At 51.9% G+C, this 23,475-nt stretch overlaps 1 protein-coding gene across 2 annotated transcripts in view; it reads right to left on the bottom strand.

The window, feature by feature from the left end:
- The window catches only part of LOC119456153 (POU domain protein 2), a 649,805-nt gene that overhangs the window by 488,818 nt on the left and 137,512 nt on the right, over nucleotides 1-23,475 (bottom strand). The window contains exon 1 of one of the 2 annotated variants that reach the window (XM_049669568.1): nucleotides 13,816-14,140. The exons of the other annotated variant lie outside the window; for it this stretch is intronic. Coding sequence (XP_049525525.1) covers nucleotides 13,816-13,849 — 34 coding nt within the window. The 5' untranslated portion in view covers nucleotides 13,850-14,140. Of the gene's footprint in view, nucleotides 1-13,815; nucleotides 14,141-23,475 lie in introns of those variants that run through there. 2 annotated transcript variants of the gene reach the window in all.

Here is a 23,475-nt window from a genome sequence, read left to right as displayed (position 1 = left end):
CGGAAGACGAAGAAGAAAATCCCCGAAAGCGCTGACGACAGGAGGATGCGCTACACTCCCCCTCGCCCATCGCTCAGCCCTCCGATTCTTGCAAATCAAATTTTGCGAGCAAGCGGGAGCATCGCTCCGGCTCCGCCAAGTCGCCGAGACCCGCGTACGTCGCCAAGGCGAGAGCAGTGAAACGGACGAAACCCGCCGAGCGGCTAACCGATGGCAGCGAGTCTAGCTCCCTCGGCTGCGCCCGATTTGCTCGTCGCATTGGTACGGGCCCCCTGTTCGCCTTGATCGGCACAAGCTGCTCGGAGATTGAGTTCTACCAAGACGACGTGCGACGCACGGGCGGGGCTTGAGAGGTCCGTGACGTACGGTAGCCCGACTATAGAGACGCGCCACTGCGGGAAGGATCGGGCGAAGGCACGCACTTGACAGAGCACGACGAAATGCGTAAACACAGCAGCAGCAGCGCCAAATCTGCGCGCAAGAAAGAAATTCGGTACATCGTCGTCGTCATAGAGCTGGAGCCCCAAAGTGTTAAGGCTGCAGCGTAGAGAAGTATCAGAATGCACCACTCCACAACAGTGTGTCAGGCGTTGCCTAGCAAAGCTTTGTATGTGAAGTCTGACGCATATCCCGCGAGAACTACAAAGCAGCACCGCAAAAAGAAAGAAGAAAGCTTGTTTCTTTTCACGACTTAGTGCACGTAAGGGCGTCGACTTTGACACGTAATCAAGTGGCAAAGCCAGAGACTCACAGCAATCCCCGAGATACCGAGTATCGCGAAAGCGAAGCTCCACACAAGGAGCGCCCACATAACGGTAAAGGCCGACTACTGTTATTTATCTGGCTGCAAGCTACAACTCATCGCCTTTGTCTCGTCGTTTCAAATGACCCACGAGGAACGAACGTCCTCTGAACGACAAATTCGGCGCACTGCAGCACATAATCGCGGCGCGGGCTCAGGGAACCGATGGCGAAAAACGCGCAACCGTTGTCGTCGCTGGTCGAGGGAAATGACGTCACTGCGGCCACGTCCAAGCCGCCGCCAGAGTCTACGGTTCAATAGCGTCATCCCCAGGGGGGATTTTGGCGCCCGCCCCAAGTGGGGTCCGCTTCCTACGCATGGCCTGCGGGAGACACGAGGGGAAAAAAAAAAGAAATAAACAAGGGACAGAGAAAGCCGAGCGACGGGCCGGTGCTCGGAGAGCCCCACCCGAAACACGAGCAGCAGTACCGTGCCTTAATCAAATAGGCTCACCTCCCCGGCAGCAACTTCAACTGAGGCTGCTGCCGGCTGCTGCCCGTCGTTACCGCTCGACGCGCGGACGCGGTCTCACGCGGCGCGAAAGATGTAGTCGCGTAGCGGAGCCGTCGCTCACCAATGGCGTTGCACCACTGCGCACGTGCAGCTTTCGTATACAAGCATTGTTCTCACCGCTCTCAGTGACTCCTTCGTTACACGCAGTGCTATAGCTCGCATACCAGAGGTATCGTACTGAAGAGTTGGCGTGAACACGCGTCTCTCACGTACACCGCCCATATGCGCGGAGCCGGAATTACGTAGACGAGTCTTCAAGAAATGCATCGACGAGTGTTCTTCCCCGTGCAAAAATGCGGTAGGCAAACCAACCCCACCTTCTCCTGTGGACGTGCCCCTGCCTGCTAACGGCCTGTCGGCGTTGTGTGAGCCGCGAGGGCCTATACAGCCCAACCGGCCCGCAGACTTAAAACAGTTGTGATTTTGAAGCCACGTCAGAACTCTCTCTTGGTCTTCATGCAGGAATCGGGGAGTAAAAAATCACGCGTAAATTATTTTTTGGTGGCGTATTGGAAAGTAACGCGATAGGCGAGTCAGTTGCGTTTTTCCGCACTACATGTCGGGACATGTGGAATTCTGGCTCCGAGAGGGACACTGCGTGCTAACGCTGCGCTCGACCAGCCGTTGCGCGAGTCACACAAAACAAATGCCCTTTCTATATTTGTCTTGTGCTCTACCTTCGGCGCAATTCTTGAGCCAAGTGTTCTTTCTGTCAGAATGAACGATCAGCGCGTCACAACTGGTGACGCATAAAACCCGTCGAAGATATAAGGCAACGACTTATATATTCGACCACCGCAAGCGTGCAGCTGTCGCCACCGCTGTTCCCGAGGGTCCGAGCTCGCGCCGACGAAGCTTAGCCTCACTCCTCGAAAGCCGAAACCGAATACCGCGGCTGCAGACCCCCGCGACGAACGCAGGAGAGTGATGCCACACGCATGCACGAACTTCACTAGAGGTGCGGAAGCGGTGAAATAACAGAGAACGAGGGCTGTAGCTCTCTTAATCTCATTTTAATTGCGTGCAGCAATCGAGCACGGTAAATCAGCCTAACTGCGCCTGCTCCTGCCATGCTCTTGCTGATAATTGGTGGCGGTATACGTCCTGTCCCTGGTCATGACGTTAACAAAAGCCTCGCGAAAGCGCGCAAAATTTCACACGCATGCAGCGTTGAAGGTATTGACAAGTCAACACCAAGAGAAGGATCGCGAGATTTTTCAAATCTACATGCAGCTAACCCCACAAACCAAACATGTTCCGTACATGGACAAACATTCACAAAACAGTACCCCCGCAAGAGCTGTTTGTAAGAGCATATACCGGCCAATAGCAAAGAGAACTTGCGAACAAGAAGCTTCGTGAATTTGTCAGTAAAAAGAACGCGAATGCGCCGGAAGCCGCCATATTCTATAGCGCGCGAATGCCCCAGGACACGTGAGGACAGCGTACGATAAGGAAATCGAAGGTGCAACACGGTATTCCCGGCAAGAATACTGGATCCACAACGGTTGGGGTATGCCTGCCTCACACCAGTAGCCCAATCAAGTCCACACCTCTCCACACCCGTTGCCCATAAAGAATCTAGCTCCAAGAGTCCTGCATAGAACTACATGCCACATGGCCGCATCGTGAAAGCACGCGCAGATGGACGTTAATGCACAGCCGCATACGCTCGCCGGCGCCCTTCTCTGGGGCTGCAGTATACGTTCGGTCCTTACTCGCGTTTGAGTCCACGCCCCCCAGCCCCCTCACCTCTACCTCAAAAACCACTTATTTTTTTCTTTAACTTAATTTTCTGTGTTCTTGGTTTCGCACAGCTAGAGTACTCCCGGGTGGGCTGTCCGGATGAGTCGCATCAAATGCCCAGCGGGGGAAAAAAATAGCACCGCAAGCAAAAAAAGACGGTGAATTCGAACGGCTCGGAAGCTGCGGCTCACGTAGCGGATTACATTCGCCAGGCAAATGGACAGGGGGCAGAGCTCATCACCGCTTCAAAAGTGTAGTAAGAGAAATGCACTCACACAGCTATAGGAGAGAAAAAAAAAAGCAAAAAAAAAAAAAAAAAAAAAAGCTAGTAGCACTGCCCGCTTGCCGCATGCTGATCGCTTTCGTGCGTAAACTATACATACTGCGACAGACTACGCCGTGACAGCGCTTTGCTTCGCTTAGAATAGCTCGCCAATCTAGTCACGATAAATTCGAGGTAAAGAAGCACAGATAGCTGACCAACATGCATGCTGTGCGTATCCAATCGCTGCTAACCAGATATCCCGTTTCTTCCACAGTGAGAAAATGGACGGTAGGACGGAAAGTATTCCATGGCGACAAGTCAATACACAGCTGCGAACGAACAGGTTAGGCATTCTTATATAAGAAGAAATAAATAAAAATAAATGAAAGCAGAAAAGGGGGAAAGCCTCTAAAAAAAACTGCTGTCAAGACACAACCTGTGGCCCACACGAGAGCGAATTCCTTCATAACTGCAGAAATAGCCCGCTTCACTGGCGCAGAAACTCCGCCGATCGAAATTCAGCTCTTCCGAAAACGACAGTCCACCGCAGGCCGCCAAAAGCACGTATAAACAACACCGCGGCACCGTCCGCGCGAGTGTCGACACACCCGCACCCCGCCTCTCGTCATCACCGAGCTGCTAGTCTTTACATTTTTTGCACAATACATACAGTTAACCAGCGACAACAACATCAACAACGAGAGAGTCATTTATTGGCCTGTCTCACGCTCTTACGTAGCGTCCCATTCTTGTTTGGCCAAGCTATAGCTACTATACAGGCCTACTACGCCTCCTCACGCGGGCACTTCCGCTGTCGTTGTTCGGAGGCACGAAAGCGCAAATCCTCAGCCTCCCCACCACGCGCCCACCTCCCTTCGCCTCCCGGTTCTGTTTAGCTGTGTACAAGCCGCGTGCGCGCGCAGAGTCCCGGGCTCAAGTGGAGCGGATTTACAAACAACGGGGGAACCCCGCGTGTTGACGCCACGGGCCGCGGTCCGGCCGGCAGAAAAACCACCGGGGCACGATGAGAGAGCAAAATGAAAACGCGCGATGGGCCATAAACGCGGCCAGCTGTGTATAGTCGCGAGGGAAGAAGGCTCCCCCGGCCGCTCCCTATTCGGGATCTCGCGGCTTTACGGTGGCCGAACAACAACAAGAACGGGGGGACACATCCTCGAGTCTCGCGTTGTTTTTCATTTATTTATATTTAAAGTGCGCAACATGTAGCATTGTTTACCAGGCGCGCTGTACGCGCGCACGGCCACCGAGTCAAGTGTGTACATCCGAAATAATAGCGCAAAGCACCTCGCCAGGCGAAAGCCGAAGGTAAGACGTCTCGACTGTTTCTACAGCTTCGAGTTCGCGGGAAGCACAGCGGTTGTTCAAGCTGCGATCAGGCTTTACGACCTCAATATCACGGTATTTTCCAAAGAAGAAGGAGAAACGTAGCAGGAATCAATTTCGGGAGAATTCTCTTTCAAGAGACAGAGAGAGAGAGAGAGTGAGAAACATAAAGCAGCTATATACATGAGTGAACGGGAGCGGTTTCCTAAACTTAAGCATCGCTCAGGGGAAGAGCATGGAGCGCTCTCGCGTCGTAAAAGCTCTAGTGGAGCCCGTAAGCCGTCATTTGCTAGCAGGTGCACAGCGTTTTTTTTATGCAACAAATCAAGGGACTTCACTATAAGCCCATGATGCTATATAATGCGCATACAGTAAACAACTATAGCGAGATTACACCTTTCAACACTCCCCTTCCCAGCCAAACAAATAAAAGAAAAGGAGGCAACAAACGCCACGCGCATTCTCAAGAACAAAATGGTACAGTATGGAGAGAAACAATGCAGGCGGCATATGTGTCGCTGTCTTGAGCAAAAGATGGGCACCTGTCAACACCACTTGGCGCGAGCCGTTTCCGAGCCGCATCCGCCTAAAGAATGACAGGCCCTCGAAAGGCGCCGTAGACGGCTGCGCAGTGCCAGACAGGGGATCCTCGCGATAGCTCGGACGGCAATGGAGTGAGATAGTCGGGCAATGACAGCTGCGCGGCGTGCGTATATATATATATACCTGTCGTCGAGGCGGCAACGAAGGAGACATGCAAAGAGCGAACTTCGCACTTCACAGATGGTTACGCGCCCGCGCGAGCAGGCGAGAATCAACGACCCGCGCAACGAAATGTGCCCGTGGGGCTACTCCTTCGAATCGCACCCGCGCGCGCACCAACTCGAAAGGCGCCCGATCCGACGTGCGCAGTATACGTATAGACATCGGTCCCGTTAGGCACATATGCCCCGGACTGCGGCGCTATATACTTAGGCTCGCAGCTGCCGCTGGGCGCCAGGGACGAATTCCAGCGCGCCTCTCTCCTGCATAGCTGCTATGCAGCGAGTACGCGCCTTTTCAGCTGTCAGGCGTCCGTCTCGGCCGAGACACGCAGGGGTGCGCGCGCGCTGCTCCCGAACGCGCTGCGCTCGGCTGCTTTGCCCGCGTTGTACGCGGTCAAGCGCCCACGGCCGATGGCCGGCCGTATATACACGAGGCCGTGAATTAAGTTAGGCCGGACGCTAAATCACCCGTTTCACGCTGCCTGGATACATTCTCGGGAGCAGTGATCCGTCGCGCGCTGCGCGATAAAGGAACGCGGCCACTGCGAGGCGAGGCGCCGCTGGTGCATTACGGAAGCGTCGACAGAGCTGGAGCGGCAACCCACCCCGGGCATGCCATGCCATTTTATTGTTATTTATTTCATTTCGGGAAGAGGTCCGGCATATGCGCGAGAAGCAGAAGATTGAAATGTAAGCGGACTGCAAGATGGCTGCAGGGGAAGGCGACGACTGAGGAAGCGGGAAAACGTATAGGCCGGACATCAGAAACCGGCAATTTCGTGGCGCGTGCGCGCGCGCCTGTCGACGCGGCATGCGCGAATTTGCAGGCGCACGAGTACTATAGAGGAGCGAAAATCACTGCGTGAACCATGGTGCAATATGCGAGGCATAGGTATAGTACTGTATTCTTACCGCACGACGAGTTCCAGACGTATCGTTATGCGCGACTATACAACTGCGCTAACTATCAGATGGCGCCATACAAAAGTATGTTTAAACAAGGCTGTTATGCATTCCATATCCGGACTGCATTGTCAGTAAATAGGACGCAATAGAGCGAATCAAGGAGCGACAATCGTGCAGGAGAGCGGACTCAAAGATTTTTTCCCCCTTGTATATTCGTTGCGCAGCGCGCATTGCTAATTAAGGAATATAGACTTATTGGGCTGCAATGTGCGACCCTTGACGATTGCCTATTTCCAAGGGGTTGCGCTTCTCGACGTGACCAGGCCCATCGAGCCCTGCTAACTTTTCTGAAGGACACTGACTTGGCCTCCCGTTTATAGACATTATTTGTATTTTGTTTTGTTATGTCTGTGTCTCCGTCATTTCTTTATTTCCTATTTTCTTTCCTCATATTCTCATTTCCTCTATCCCCTCCTCCTAAACGAGTAGGCAGGCGTTGTGCCCCTCTCGGTAGCAGTTGTCAGCTTGCTCCCTCCTCAATTCCTTCAGAAGAAGAAAGGCAGGGAGGTACTGGGGGAAAGGAAAGGGGGAATAGAAAGAATTGTCATTGCCATTAACGTTTTTACCAAGAGCCGACATTTCCGTGGCCATCAGCTTTCGAGAACGTGTGTATAGCCTGCAAGAACGCATTCTCCCTGAATGAGTACAGGTATAGAGCGCGTACGTGCATAGCGAGGGGCTAACGTGTTAGCACAGGGACGCGTGTCACTGACAGAACAGGACGTGAGACGAGGCGAACGCTACGGAAAACAGCATGTACCGGCGCCGGTCGCTTGAACGGAGTCGATCCGACCGGTGCACGAGCATGACGGCGCGAGTCAGGCGAGCGGAAACGCCGTCCTCTGTCCCCCGAGACGACCAGGCACGGGCCGAGCGGCCACGGCCGGGCCAGAATTAAACGTCGCGGACCCCTTTTTTGCACAGTCCGTGGAGCGTGCCCGTTGGGACGCCCGAGTACGCGCTCTCAAAAGCTTCGGGTCTCGACGGAAGGGAAAAAAAAGCAAAACGGAAAGGTGTAAAACAATGAGCCGGGCCAGAGGGCGGACGGGCAATAGCTAAACACAAGTGCGAACCGCGATGTTGTGTACAATACTTAGCCCGCGCGAAGGCCTCCGCTGGTATACACGCTCGGCGGCGTTTATCGGTCGCAATAGCTGCAATTTGCCCCGCAACACGCCCGCTTTTCTCGCTCGGAGCCCCGAATAATCTCCCTCCTCCGGTCGCCGCCTTCGCCGCGCTGCTTGCATTTTCAAAAAGTTTGCTTTACATTCCGCTACGTAGAAAAGAAGCGAGACAGTTTCTCGGCAGCCATCGCTGGCCTCTTTCCTTTATTTTTATTCGAGTCGCCAAGGCGGTCGAGGCCGTTCTTTTGTGTTTGCCCTGTCGTCAGTCGCGAACAGTCGCACAGGGGGTTTTTGTATACGGGCCGCCCGGACATTACCAGTGGGAAAGCCCGAACTGCCGCCGCGGAGCCAGGAGTAGCTGGAGCCCACAACCAGCGTATACACGAAAGACGTCCAACATGGTGATAACTTGCGTTTTAGGCGAGCCGCCTGAAGCGAACGGCTGGTCAACGTAATGCTGAGGCGGGGGATCGACGGTTTCGAATGGCAATTAAATTCCGAATACGCCTCGCGGTGCCGTTACAGAAGACACCCAAGAGCTTCCAGTGTGATTATGAAATGCAACCAAAGCTAGAGAACCGGCTTACGAATGATCAAACACAAAGCAAGCAAGCAAGCAAGCAAGCAAGCAAGCAAGCAAGCAAGCGAGCGAGCGAGCAAGCGAGCACGCAAGCGAGCAAGCGAGCAAGCAAGCGAGCGAGCGAGCAAGCAAGCAAGCAAGCGAGCAAGCAAGCATCGACGTTGTTCCGAGACACTCCTCCCCCTTTTGATGGGCCTTTTCTTTCCTTCCATTTCGTCTTTCTTTCTTTTTCAATCCTTCCGCAAAGTATAACGAGAGCGTATGCAACATCCTCTGTGATACCTAGAATGGTAATACAAATAGTGCCGCTGGCCTGAACTGCAACAACGTTCTGCTGGGCTCTGTATTGCGCACAGTAGCCAGTTAAAGCCACGAGCATACGTAAACCAGCCCTTCTGGCACCAAAAAGTCAGCGAAGCGACAAGCTCGCTCCGAACGTCCTGTAGCCGCGCGACACTTCGGAAAGGCGCTGCTCAGAGCGCGCAGCGTACAAAGCAGAGTCACCGTCTTCCAGCCACCAGCACGAAATGCTCGGTATAACGAAGGGGCGCGCCGCGCGAACGCGACGGCGGAAAGCCGCGAAAACACCCCGACGTACTACAGCGGCGTCCGACAGGCGCGTTCGCGGAAGAGGCCTGGGCCACCGCGTTTATCGCGCGCGCGAACGGCCAAGACAGGCAGCCCGCATCAAGCATGCAGTCCACCGTCGGCTTGCAAATCAGCGCCCGGGTAGGCCGACGAGAAACGAGCTCTGGCGGCCAAGGTCCCGCTCATTACGGGGCAGAAACACGCGTGCGCCCGCTCGCGTATTCAAGGTGCAGCGGCCGACGACGCCGCGAGGCACGCGGCCGCTGTATAGCAAAGAGAACCGGCATCCCACCACAAAACAGCTGGCCTGCCCGGTGCCTCGCGCGCACCTCCTCCTGCTGCTCGGGGCAATTACACCGCTGGATAGGCGCTCGTAGTGCGGCAGGAAAAGTGGGTGTATACGCAAAAAAGGGGGGCGCCACGTGCAAGCTTTTCGAGCTGCAGCGTTCGCGAACACTCCACTGCGGAGTCTTGTGCTGCACGTGTTCGAGCCCGTTACCTTCTTACGGAAAAAGGCGTACACGCATTTCTCAAAAAAGTTAGGCTGTGCAAGTAACCCTGTATAGGCCGTCGTAATGCTACGCTATAAAGTTGATATAGCTATACCTTGGCAGCGCGACTAAACAGGAACAAAAGAAGATAAGAGCGAAGAAAATAGTCTCTATCATTTTGTCCGTGTTACGTCGCGCTGCCCAGACATATATAGACAGTATATGAAACCGCGTCAACTTCCTAGCCCACTTTTCAGTCATTCTGCTTGATAGACTTCCGGATAAATCTCCGCACGTCTCTGATTTGCAGCTCTAGAAGCAAGAATTCCTTGTTTTAGTATGCAGAAATGGTGGGAAGGAGTAAGTGAAGGAAAAATTCATGCTGACCGCTCTGTAATGGTTCATCATTACGGCTGAAACCCGAACGGCGGCCAATAGAGGGCGGTGGGGGAATAGGAGTAAAGGGCACAAAATAAGGATAGGAGATAGGGTATATTGTAGATATTAAGGAAGTTATGCATTTGTATACAGTTCTAGATTAATTAAATAGCTCCATTTTTGTTTGCGTGCATCACAAATGACTGCAAGATTTCTACTCCTGACTCACGTTGTGCATTTTTCATTAGGTTAACGCTACAGCTTTCCGCATCTTGGACATTCTGTTTATATTCAGTGTTCAGTGCAATTTTATTGTCGTCATATAGTTTTCAAAAGCAGCTATGTACATGCAAGAAGCAGGGTACACATTTGCTAACATGTAAAGGGGGCTTAACGCAGCCAAACAGCCGATTTCAGCGCAGCTTCTCGTGGTTGGCTTCCTTGTGCTTTTCGTTCAAAGAGAATTGAGCCAATTTCAATCTCTCTACGAAACTGCGATGACGTAAGATATAGCATAAGCGGTAGCATGGGTCATACTCGTTCTGTGCACGCGTGCGCCATAGTGATACAGAGTTGGGAGCAAGGAGCCTATGACGTTCTCTGCTGCCACACGCGTGGACAACAACAAAATTTTCTCAGCTACAGCGCCTCTTTTATATTTCCCTTTGATTCTTTTCCGCTTCCCCCCCCCCCCCCCCCCTTCAATCTCACCTCATCTCAGGCGGCGGGACCGTTGCCCGCATTCATCATAACGTTCTTAAGCTCGAAATGGTCATAAGATTAGGTACAGGAGTGAATTCACCCTTTTGCGTTCGTAAGTGACGTTTACTATACTACTACCCGGTCTCCTTTAGCTACTACGTCCGACATCAAAATTGGCTGGCATATGCTTCTACGGACCGTTAGCAAAAACTGTTTTGTTACTAGGGGCCACTACTGTACCATAACGCCATCGTTACGTTGTATTTCTGCAGTTGCTTTCAGTTCCTCCGAGCGGTATCTGCAACTCCTGTCCAGGACCAGGAGCCAAATTCACAAAGCTCTTCTTTCGTAAGTGCCGGTCGCCATTGGTCAGTCGCATTCGCTAATAATATGTCCAGGGTCAGGAGTTGCGGCAATTTTCTCTCACGAACAATTCAATCGTAAGAGCTTTTTGTGAATACGGGCCCTGAACTTGAAGTGCGAGCATCGTTTGATAGAGAGGCTTGGTCGTCTTGGCTCAGCAAGTCGTTTCCGTGCAAAGTCCTCGTTACACGATCAGTTAATTGGGTTCCAGAGAACCCGAAGCCGTGAAGTGAAACGATGAGCAGGGGAAGCGATCGAAAGGCAATAAGCTCCAGAAGAATGTAGTTAGAAACACGCTACATTTAACGAACCGAGTGCAGCTTCGCTACGCTTCGATAAAACGGTAAGGTGACGCACGCACCTCTGGTTGAAGCCGTTTGGATCACGAAGAGGCCAGTGAACTCGTTCAGGCAATGCACATCGAGGGACCGAAACGAGCTTGTTGTGATACGTAATGGGGAAGGAATAAGCTTGCCTTTAGGGCCTCCCTCCAGCTCTCAGCTCATTTACTACGACAGCAGCAGGCTTGCATAGCGGATACAATCCCTCTCAACAACTTATCTTTGACATTCACACAACGTCGCCGTCCTCGTCTGCTATAAAGTACGTTCCGTTGAGACCTCCGAATTGCACGCAGAGTCGCCACCACTCTCAGACGAGTACGTGGCACGCAAAGTTTCGCATAAACTGGAAAGCCTCAAAGCTATACGCGATGCGCTGCGGTTAGCGTGCCCAGCTCCCAACTAAACATTGCCGCATGAATATGCGGGGCCGAACACGAAGCGTTGCGTGCGTTTAAGTGCTTTTTGGCATTGACCGGCCGCCATTTGCTCTAACGAAAAATTCTAGCGTAAGACGGTTTTTGCGAATACGTGCAACGACTTCTGAACACGGGTGGGCAAATTCGCGGTTTTATTCTCCCTACGAGGAACGAACGTGACAGGCTTGACAGACGGAAACCGCGAACGAAGTTTCGAGTTTTTAACTGCAACGGCAGTAAAAGTAAAATCCGTTCGACACTGCACCCATAGATTCAGAAAAGACAAATTTCGCTTTTCTTTCTTCTTTTTTGTTTTTTTCTCCGCCATGCGGCAAGCCGTTGGCTTCGGGCACAGCGTTATCGTCGCCAAGGACAGCGGAGGCTCCTGGGGCTCGTCGGGGCAACTCCAGCTTACGTGCGCGCGATGGCCAATGAAACGACGCGTACAAATAACTCCCGGGGCGACCGCAAGCTTATTGCCATGCTGATGGATGCGCGAGGCGCTGCTTTCGCAGAAGCCGCGACACTCGCCCGTCGTATACATATATACGTGCGGCTCAACTCGCGCCTGGAAAAAAAAAAAAAAGTTTTTCTCTCGGCTACGCTCGACGACGAGCCACCGACCGCGCAGGAGTGACGAAAGCTTCTCTGTCGCCAGCAGCAGCTGGGCCAACGCGCCACCAACCTCGCTGGTCAGCTGGCCAACGACACGCAAATGGATGCAATTATTCTCGCCGACTCGGTATATGGCTAACGACGCGGGTCCACCTTGTTTGGTTTTCCTTGTGGGCATCTAATTATGGAAGATGAAGAATGCTTGCTTGCTGCCCGAAAGAGACCGCGTGATATGCTGGCGGTGTTAAATATGAGGAGGAGTGAGAGTGGCGGAGGGCAGACGAATTGAAGCGACGCTGACTTGATGATGATTACAGTATGATCATCCCCTCTCAAACGGGACGGCGGTACGTGCCACCGAACGAGTTCGTTAGGGCCCTCCTGGCGTATTTAAGTATTTATTTATCATTATACCCATTATGCCCTGTTATTATACCCTACGCATTATTCGCAATTGAAGGTTCGCTCGGGTGCGCGCTACCCCTTTCTTTCTAAGCGCCACAGCCTGTTCACAGCTTCACAGCCAGTTTCACTCGTGGTTCCCCTATGCTATAAATAATTTACACCCTTAAAATGAATATGGGTGTAAGTAAATCTGTAAATCAAATCCTTACACCCAAAAAGAGTATAAGGTGTGAGTTACAGACCAATTTACATCCTTGTTTATTTTTAAGGGAGTAAATTATTTTACAGCGCACTTTCCTTGAAACCTAACCTTAACGTGCGCATAAGCTCCTGCCTGGCGGCGCCTTAATGCTTGAACAACGTCAAGCGCCGTCCTAGCAAACGAGTCCACGAAGATCCGTGCCTTTCAAAGGCCCTTGGATAACGAATGCAACAGCGTGGGAGCGCAGGCCTTGCCCATCATGTGCACGACAGGAGTGAGTGAGGAATGCGCTGGCTAAGTGTAAAATTTTTCATTCGTAGCGTTCAGTCATCACGCACGCGGGCAGGCAAGGAAAAAGAAGCAAATTTGACGTTCACTCAAAGCGGAGTTCCAGTTTGAATTTCAAGGTCGCCACCCGGCGATGACGTACGTGAGGCGCTGATAGCGGTTGTTGTCATCTGATGCATTAAAGGTAGTACGTGCGGCCCTCCTTTCTAGAAGACTACCAAGTTTTCCTTCTGCTGCTTTTAACAACTTCGAAGGCACGCCGGCAAATCCAGAAATGATGCAACTCGCCATACGACGTGCGAATGCTAATGGTTCGCAGCGATTCGAGAGACATTCCCGGCTATTTCTGAACATGGAGGATTTCAGAAAAATGAGATGAATAAAGAAGCGTTTCCACCAACGCACATAATTTCCTATAATTTAAGCGAAGCTCGCAGCAAAGCAAGGGACGCCAATTGGTTTCGCCTCGATGACTGCGAATAAAGCAGCACAGTTTCGTGCGTATCAAGTCGAAGTCGGCCGTTTGAAACGAAAGGGAACCGCCTTGTGAGTCTCCATCACTGGCACGCAGTAGCTCTACCTCTGGCGAGCTATACGCGAGCAACGTGTTAAAAGATCGGGCAGCGCTATGCGTATGCAACACGGACACACAGAGAGAGAGAGAAACGGCGTACATCGACTTCCAATGAGACAAATTGTGTTTCATCGCAGAGTGGAATCAACGCGCGCTGCTGAAGATCGCACACGAAACCAGCTCCCGGCGCCGTCGACGCCAGACGCGCTCTAGGCCTCGCGGAGGCACACCGCCACATGGCCAGAGCACGCCCGCCCGCGCGCGCGGGCCGTTCGAACGGCGTGCATCCGGCCGCGGGACGTCCCGTAACGGGGCGGCTCCCGTGCTGTGCCACGCTCCCCTCACCTGTTCCTCCGGAGTCGTATCCGATACGCAGCATGGAGCCTGTCTGCAGCGGCGGCGGGCGCGCACCGAGTCCTGTAGCACGCGGCCTTCCCGCTCGTAATCCTGGGGCGTCGTCGTCGTCGGCGGCGTCGCGCACTCACGTTCGGCACGTTCGGCACGCACACACACGCGCGCGCACCAACTCAGCCGCTCAGCAACGAGGGGGCCACCGCCGGCGTTCCATGGGCGGCGAGCGCGCTGGGCGCCGGTGGTCGGGCACAACGCTGGGCAGGATACCGCTGTTTCCTTCGGTCGTCGGCGCTGGTGCCGCGCCGAGAAAGAGCCGGCGAAGATGCGGCGGCGCGAGCAAGCGTGCTGGGCGGAGAGTCACACACAAACTGCGGCCGAAGAAGGGAGCGGCGGCAGCAACAGGCCGGCACAGCGGGCGCGCGGCGACTAACGAGCGGAGAGGGAGCCGGCCGGCGCGCGGCGGCGGCGGCGGCTGCTCGGGCGAGGGCGCGTTACCTGCTCAACCTGACCCGACCAATTAATCCCGTGCCCCAGGGAGGGGGGGAAGGAGCTGTCCGCCGCCGCCGCAGCAGCAGCCGACCGCGCAGCCGCCGGTATCGGATCGCGACGTCTTTTTTCTCTCGGACCGCAAGACGACGAGCCCGTTCCGCTCCTGCCGGCTGACAGCTTCCCGATGCACTGGTGTCCCGTCACGAGGACCGACAGCGTGATGGCACTGTCGCAGCACGCGATGATGAAAAGACGTACGTACACGCCAGCACCGGCCCAGCGCCAAATGTCATTATTCTTTCTTTGTGCCACTCTCGAGAACAGCACCAGCACGAAATCGAGTAGCTGTCGCTAATTAAAGGTCCCACTATAGGTTGCAAAGTTGGGCTTGCTGGTGCGCTATACTAATGGCGCACCCAGTGTGTGCGTGCGTGTGTGTGCTTCATTTTAATATTCAGCTCATAACCAGGAAATTATCGCCACTAGAGTCGCAAGATGAAAAAGAAGCGCCTGCCAGCAATAGTAGCGTTCTCATTTCGTGGGACGGTCCAGACGTATCTATAGAAGAGCTAAAAGCTTGGCCTAAGTTGCCGCTTGGCCAACTAAAGTCACCGACAAAAAGACCACAATTCTCTGGACATCTGTTAAGCTTCTTAGTTGTGCTACAGTAACAAAAGGTGTAACAAGCATGCTGAGAGACAAACAAAATAGCATAAATATAGATACTTACAAGCACATCTTATGATACAACTTGACTGGAATAGTGGAGACCGTTTAAGGTTCATTGCTTCATATTATTACGGTTTCTAGCTTGACGAAGATAATTTAACAATGTGCGGGGATAAAAGAGCTCAAGTCGTTATAACGCTCTTCAGAAAACGCAGATGCTTGTCATTAGCAAATTTGGCAGCAGGAGATACAGAGAACACTTTGTTAACAAAACCTAGAATTGACTAGCGACCTCGAAAACCCTACTAACAGGCAAACAAAAGCATCGGCAAGCGTTTACAACCCTTAAACAAGCGGGAAAGCCACATTTTATTTACTCTCGGCCCCGCGCAGGGATTACAGAGATGAGTGGTAACCGAAGAAATAAATAATTCTGATAAAGCAGCATATGCTCACAGGCAGTAAGAAGTTTATACATGGATACTAAAGAAAAAAAAAACAAGGGGAACTGTATTAGTAATTGGTTTTCTACAGTAGCAAAACAGCCACGCTTGCAGTGAAAAGAGAAAAACGAAAAACCGAAAGACGGGTGGCGACGCCACCGTGGAGTTCCCGCACTAGGTGGCCATGACGTCATGTATTTTGATGGCGTCTGCTCGGGCCTAGTTAAATTGATGTCGATAACAATGTACTGCGTTGTACGAAAACAATTTTTAAAGGAAGTCAGGATTGAACTAAGCAAGTTTCGAAATCATTTACCGAGCCACACCGCCCCAAACACGAGAAGATGCTTTGACATTCGCGACTTCACGCTGACGTACCGACACGTAGGTTTCGGCGCGTAATTCGAAAAATGGAACATTGGCTATCTTTTTTTCTCTTCTGCTAATCAACCTCTTACCACGAAATAACGAAAATTGAGCCTTGAAAGAATACTTTATCAGTCTAAAGTGATTAAGTGTTCCTCTTTAGTATACCCCTTTAACGCATCGTGATAAGTGATGGAGACGATCGAAGCGTGTACACCTTTACACGCTCTTTGTCGTTGTACACTAAGAATGCAATATCGTTATGCTGTAAGCAGGGGTTACGCGCGAACACTCCAGGTTACTTCGCGAAGGGCGCGCGCCCAAAGCAACGCGATTACTCCTGAAGGCGCAGTGTTTATACATATACGTATACAAGCCGCCCATCAAAGGTGGAGGAAAATCGCCAGGCGTATACAATCAATCAGCGCTTGGCCGGTGGCCAAGGAAAGCGCGTGTTCGACACGTATATCGGGAAAGAAGCGCGCAACCCATCGCTCTTCATAATAACCAACTGGCCTCCAAGCTTGTTCCCATGAAACTCGAAAAGGTGTATGCCAAGGCTTCGATTAAGATCTCCGTGGGCGCACAGCGCTTCATTGTAGTTCACGTCGGACGATAAGCCGAGATGGATTTACCCACGCACTAGTTCTTGTTGCTCATTAGCTGCGACCAAATGGGCAGTTTGGCTACTCTAAAGAGCCCAGTAGTACAATATCGTAGACTATATAGACAGTGACCAAAAGAAAAGTATACAGATAAAATAAGGAGAAATACTTAAAATTTTCAAAACATTTTTCGACAAGCCCATCACTACAAATACACTAAGAACATTACACAGCGTTGCAAATATATACACATTATGTGGAATGTAGAACAAGAGAATGGCATGTGATAAACATGAGTAGCCTCTAAACATGTCCAAATAGCTGAGTTCACAGAGCAAAGTGGATTCGGGCCGACTCACGAAAGAAAATTACATCCGCACAATGAAACCGAAACAGTCAGGACACGTTATTCGAGGCAATAGGCGGTGTAAAAGATGTATAAAGAGCAATCAATGACAGTTTCAAGAAGACTAGACTATGCTGCCACCGGAGTACTACATTTGCATGCGACAGGGTATTCAAGGGGATTACTGAATGCGCGAACCTGCTACTAAGGCGTAAGAGTATATATACTCACGAAGATGAGCGTCATGACTGCAGAGGTATAGGGAGCGCGATGCAAAATAAGGACGGCGGGAGAGTAAACACCGCGGACGCATCTCTCAAAGGCAATGCAAGCATGTTGCTGAAGCGTTCAAAACATTTGATCGCTGGACGGCATGCATCCATCAAAACCCGCTCATATTTCAGGTATATATACAGTCCCTGCAAAGGAAACGAAGCCAGGCAGCTCGTTGGCAGGCTGATTGATTACTTGGCTTTATTATAAAGTACCAGAAGTGGTTAGTAGTAGTAGTAGTAGTAGTAGTAGTAGTAGTAGTAGTAGTAGTAGTAGTAGTAGTAGTAGTAGTAAACTTTATTTAGGCTTGGTAACGTACTGTCTCGCTGGTCAGCGCACATCTGACCTTACACGCAGCTACAGCTGATTCCAGGGTGCCTACACATCGTCGTCTATGTATATGTATAGCTGCAAAGCACCACTCCGAAGCTCCGGAGAAAGCCCAGCTCTCGTTCTCACTCTCTCAATTATTCTAACAGCCAGACAGGCGCGACATCTGCGAGGACTCAACAAAACTCAAGCCTTCCACTGGCTTTTTTTTTTTTTTTTTTTTTTTTTTTTTTTTTTTTGCCAAGGCAGTCTACTACTTGCACCAAGACCTGAAGAGCGTGACAGGCCGTGCAGCGATCAATGCTGGTGCCTTTATAGTAACACTGCCAGAAGAATCAGCGGCGCATATATAGTCTCGTAGCTCGTGTTTTCCAACGCGCTTTATCCCTGGCAATTATGCAGAAACTAGCCCACCGAGAAGTTCATTTGATACAAACATCGCATCTACACCGCTCCAGGCACTTTTACTGCTCTTTTGCGTAGATATCGCATCACGCCCAATTCCGCGTCTATACGCTTCGAACCAGCGCGGCTCGCCCAAGCCTCCGACTCGGGAGCTCTTCGCCCATCCATGGCGAAGGAGAGCGCGACAGGCGCTCTCCTCCGGCGGGAATCGGGTGCCGGCCGCAACTCAAGGGTTGACTCGCGGCCGTCAACGTCTCCTCGCTCATGCGGGCCGCTGCATATTCACGAAGGCCGCACCCTCGCACGTAAATTGCCCCATCATTTCGCCGCTCCCATGCGCGGACTCGGGAGCCGCCGCGGCGTCGCTGCACGGAGCTGTCGTACGAGTGAGCACGAGCGGCGCTTACAGAACGAGACGTGTGCACTGCCGCTGCTCACGCCGCTGCTGCAGCGCGGAGCGAGGCCCACTAGCGTTCACCGCCGATGAAAGTATATACGAACAACGCGGCGGACGTCCTACCCCTTGACCACTTATCGCTCGCCTTGGCTTGCCCCTTCGCAAATCGCGCATGCAGCGCGCGTGATGGAAGGCCTGTCACAGCGCGTAGCCCTTAAAGGACAGCTTCATTAAACCCTTTCCTCATAACACAGCGCCACTGCATGGGGTGCAGCCGCGTTTGATGCGAGGCGAACACGAAGGGACCGACGCTCTTTAAACAAACTGCTGCGCACTGGCGCACTCCCTCATTACACTTCGCTTTATTCACCGTGACACGCCGCGCACGTTCTATTTTTTTTTTTCTTTTTTTCGGCCATCCGTGATCGACAGTATTGAGGACAGAGCGAACAGCACCTCATTGCTACCCAAATAGCAGAACAGCGCAGCCGTCCGTGCAGTTATGCGCCGTAAATGCAGCCGCAGATTGAATGCTCCAAAGTGACCTCATTCGATCAGCTATCGTACAAAAAGGGCCGCGTTTAAAGGGCGCCTCTTCTCGCACAACACCGAGTCCCTTTGTACTCTATAGCTGCTCGACTACGCACCATATTAGCAGGACATCGTGAAAAGCACTCGGACGCCGACATTGTATCTCTTTTCACACTTGGTTTTATTCTGCACTTAATTATTTAAGGGGGAGAAGCATTCAGGAAATGTAGAAACGCGCGTTTATATTCACGACATACTATTTGACGCCATCATTTGTTCAGAATTTGTTCACAATGCGTTCACATTAGCGAAACGAATTTTCATGAATACAAAACTGATCTCCGAGGCTGACTGTAGGCTCAAACACGGGCGCACACATCTGCACTGCGTGCTCCGCACGCCTCAACGCCACAGACACTCCAGCCATGCTGACTGAAATAACTTCAGTACATCTCACTGAACCGTTTTCCACGTAAAGACGCCACATCATACCACCGCGACGCGAAAACAACCACCAGAAACTGCCGTCGAGTGTTTACCTGCAGCATGTATACAAAAGGGAGCGCTAGCGCAAGCCAGCATGCCGACTGCCATAGATGGCGCCACTGCGTACGCAATATGGCGGCGCCCATGAAAAACGGTCTACACATAACCCCGAAAGGCTACGAGCAATTCGTAGCTGTACCTGCATGACGTCGCAGGGAAGCTGATTCCAGAACGTAATGGTTCGCGAAACACACACACACACACACACACACACACACACACACACACACACACACACACACGCGCGCGCGCATATATATATATATATATATATATATATATATATATATATATATATATATATATATATGAAAGTGGCAGTATACGCGCTGCGATTTACTTTTAGTTTTAGCGCGTCACGGCGCTTCGAGAAGAACGTTCGAGCGTGGTGTAAGAGTCTCTATTCATCGCCTTGCGATTAAAATAGAATATATCCTAGAAACAAGATACGAAACTACGCGCGACTTGACGCTAAGTCAGGTCACACGACATAACTTTTTATGCTACTCTGAAAAATATAGTTGCGAGTCACGAAACGAGCAGCGCGATTTCCTATTGTCTTTATAATGCGAATACGATTCTGCGTGGTTATTGCGTTAAGTACTTAGGGCGCTTACGTGTGCTTGCGAACGCTATATTTAAGCTACCAAGTGTTACGCCAAGCACCAAACTCTGCAGAGTATACCAATATGCTTATAAACAAAAACGGCACATATCCTGCTGCGGACACGTCCACTCGGAGGCGATGCGCATTGAGCTGATTGGCCTTGAGCGCGATGACGCAGCAAGCACGACGAGGTCCATGCAGAGACGATGTGCCCAGCGCACACCCTCGCGACCTCACAAGAACCTTCCATTGTCCTAGCTCTCTGCCTAATTTATTCGGAGCTTCGTACCTCCTCGCCCGCATTTGACTCTCCGTGCGGTCGGCGAGCAAAATGCTTGTAGATATACGCGCGCCAGCTCGCCTGCAGTTCTGTGACAAGATGGTTATCTTGGCATTTTGCCCCCCTTCTGGAATCAAAATGTGAAGGGCGACGTGATTCTGCGTGAAGAAGAGTCTCTACATTGTGCCGTAAACAGGCAAACGCGTAAATTAACCGGCCAGGAAAGAAGACAAAGGAAAAGGCTCAGCGACAACTGAAAAAAAAAAAAAAATGGAGATAGGAGATACGCGGATGTTGCGATACCGGTATACGACCGGATATGATTTCATGTCCTGCGTGAACTCGCGCGAACACGGTGATTCATCCAGACCATACGTAACGCACCATAATATGATGTCATACCAACGAGGCTACATTTCAAGTGCACAGTGCAGAAGGATCTGTGGATTTCCTGAAGAAAGACGATGAAGAGTTCGATGACGCTGCATCGCCTGAGCAGCGTCATCAAGCAACATCATCAAGCAGCGTCATCAAGTGACCTCAAATAACGTAGCTCTTCGTCGAGCACTCCATGGCTAACCAAAACTTATAACTTCTTAACTAATATATTTTCGAACTATACGGACCTTAATGGGAATTAATGGCCAGCTTTAGCGTGTGTACGTGTGTCTGTGGATGTATGTGCCGTTTTTGGGCTTCTTTGATCACTGTGTAGATCACACCTTTCACACAATACCTGGAGTGTCGTCAGCTGCCGCCAAACATTTCCAGCTTTTCATTAAAGACAGCCTCTCTCACCCTCGTCGACGCCACTAAAGCCTGGAAGATAGCTTTTTAGTAAACCAAATTTCAAAGAACAGCTGCTGCCCACTTATGATAGTACTGCAAATAGGCGTATGGGCGATTATTTCTTTATAACTACATTTTTTGGGGGGCTACGAGCTGTAGTTTAACTCTCAGTTTCCAGCTTGTTGACCAAAGGGCTCAAGCGCAAGCGCTGCGCGGTATTTTGCCGCCCAACAGGCACATCGCGAGAAGCGACGCTTCCGGGAAACCCAACGAAGGCGTATACAAGCAACTGTATATACTTGATCACGGAAGCCGAAGTGTCAGTGCAAGCATGAAAGAAAGAGAGAGAGAGAGAGAGAGATCGACGCTCAGCCGCGCACCGCGACCCCAACGCAGAAGGCGTGTCACAGCGCGCGCCCGCACTCCATGGTGCAGCAGCAGGGCGACGCGTGGCACGGTCCGGAAGAATAGGAGGAATTGCCGAAACGGCTAAGCGAATAACGGAGCCCAAGTTTGCCGCAGGTCAAGAACGAGAGGGAAAACACAACAACGAGAAGGGAACAAAAAGAAACGAAAGGAAGAACGGAGTTCCCATCTGCCCAATCTTCTTTTTCCCGAAGAAATCGACTGTATAAGAAGTGGCGGGCATTGCGCCCGTGCGCGAGCAGGCACACAGACACACGGGCTTCGCGGCAATAAAGAGGCAGTCATCTCCGTGATTGCCCCCTGCGCCTACAGCGCCCTCCTGCCCGCGGCCCTTCCTCGCCGTCTCCATTGAGTCCCGCGGAGCTTTGTGTCTGCACCGCCCCGTCTTCGGTTCCGCTGCGCTCGCCGGCGATGCAACAGCGCAGCGAGGGAAGGAGCCAATGACGTCCTCGATTGCGGGTTTTCGGCCCATCCATCTATATACATCAGTCACCGAGAGTGGCGCGCCGAGAGAGAGTGGGGCCCGAGCCCCGGATTCCGCGCCCCACGGCAGAGGGCGCGGATCACGTGCCCCGAGCGCGCGGACCATTATTATGGATGAAGGCCCTTGACGGTGCTAGAGTGCGGCGCGCAAGGTGCTGCCTCAATCTTTGGCCATTTTTCTTCCCGCTTCCCCGTCTTTCTTCTTTTTCTTTTTCGTCTCCTCATTCAGCGGTCAAGCACAGGTGCCCGCCACGACCAGCGTCTTTTTTTTTGCGGCCAACTAATAAGCTCATTTGCGTTGCACGCAACCGACTCACACTCTTATCGCGTATAGATAACAGACAAAACCGCGCAAGAATGCAAACACACATCTCACCACGGCAAGCGTCACGTGATTAGCACGCGCGGCACTCGACGAGGAGGCAATCGCTACACTCGAAAGTCACAGCAATGACGCCGGAGTGGTCATTACATTTTCTCCCGATATATACCCGGTATTACTCCCAGTATCGCTATATATAGGATTGAGCGATTGCGCTCAACCCGGTATTGAGAGATACTGCTAACTATTGCTTCTCCGATGAGGCACAAAGCGACCTTAAATGCACGGGCGCGCTCCGCAAACCAGGACTACCGATGCCACCAAGCAACTACTGCATACATTCTCATTCTCTGTATTTTACTGTCACTACTGCAATTTCCCCCCGTCAACGAGCGCCACATGTTTCCATAGAAATACTCAGCCAAATTGGTGACTGACTCAACTGCTGGAGCGCACGCTTACAAACTGCGTAGAGCTGAGCCTAACGCTTACCTTACTAGGCAGTCGTTCACAGCAAGAAACCAGTGTTATTATCCCAACAGGACGGAGACACAGTTCCCCAACACGGGAGTTCTCATCTGCGAGGTCAGAACTATGTGCAGAGGTCTAACTGTTTGACCCATTGACCCATTCATTGGCATTCTTACAAAGGTAATCTTGGCGCAGCTGCCGACCAGCGGAGAAGATATACTGTATATAGCACGATGTGATTCTAAAAACGCAACTGCCCGTGGACCCTCGTCCCCCAAGAGAGACAGACTGCGGCATTTCAACACAGACAAACGTACCTATATACGCGCCACCTGAAAGCATAAGTACACGCACACACAACCGTTTCTCGCCTCTTCCTCTCACGGTTTCATGCAGCCTCTCATTTGTTTCCGCGAATCGCGGGTCGGACCAGCGAGCAACAATTACGCGGTAACTATACAATCCAGCTGCAGTGAGAAAACAGACGCACCCGTACCACAACCAGGATACTTTCGAGGAGACGTGTGTGTGTGTGTGTGTGTTTGCGTGAGAGAGAGCGGTGGAGGATGTATAGGGGGAGCTGCAAAACGGAAACGCTTAAAAGAAGGCGAACCCTAGAGGGAATTAAAGGCGAAGAGAGCGGCGGCTGGTGGGAGGGAGTCCATTACCATTGAAAACGGCGATCGAGATCTTCGAGCCAGTCGAAAGAGCCGCCTCCTAAGCTGCTCCGGCACGCAAATTAAAGCGTCTCCCCGTGCATGCTCTGGACGCGTTCAACATGAAAAATCGCCCAAGCGGCAGAAAGAGCTCGCGGCTCGCTCCGCGTGTATGTACAGGTCTGTGGAAGAGCGTACAGCAATTAGAGACACGTAC

The sequence above is a fragment of the Dermacentor silvarum genome, chromosome 6 (genome assembly GCF_013339745.2).
Source record: "Dermacentor silvarum isolate Dsil-2018 chromosome 6, BIME_Dsil_1.4, whole genome shotgun sequence".
Classification (NCBI taxonomy): Eukaryota; Metazoa; Arthropoda; class Arachnida; order Ixodida; family Ixodidae; genus Dermacentor; species Dermacentor silvarum.
The sequence above is the reverse complement of the archived record's forward strand: the minus strand, read 5'-3'. Positions and strand labels throughout refer to the sequence as shown.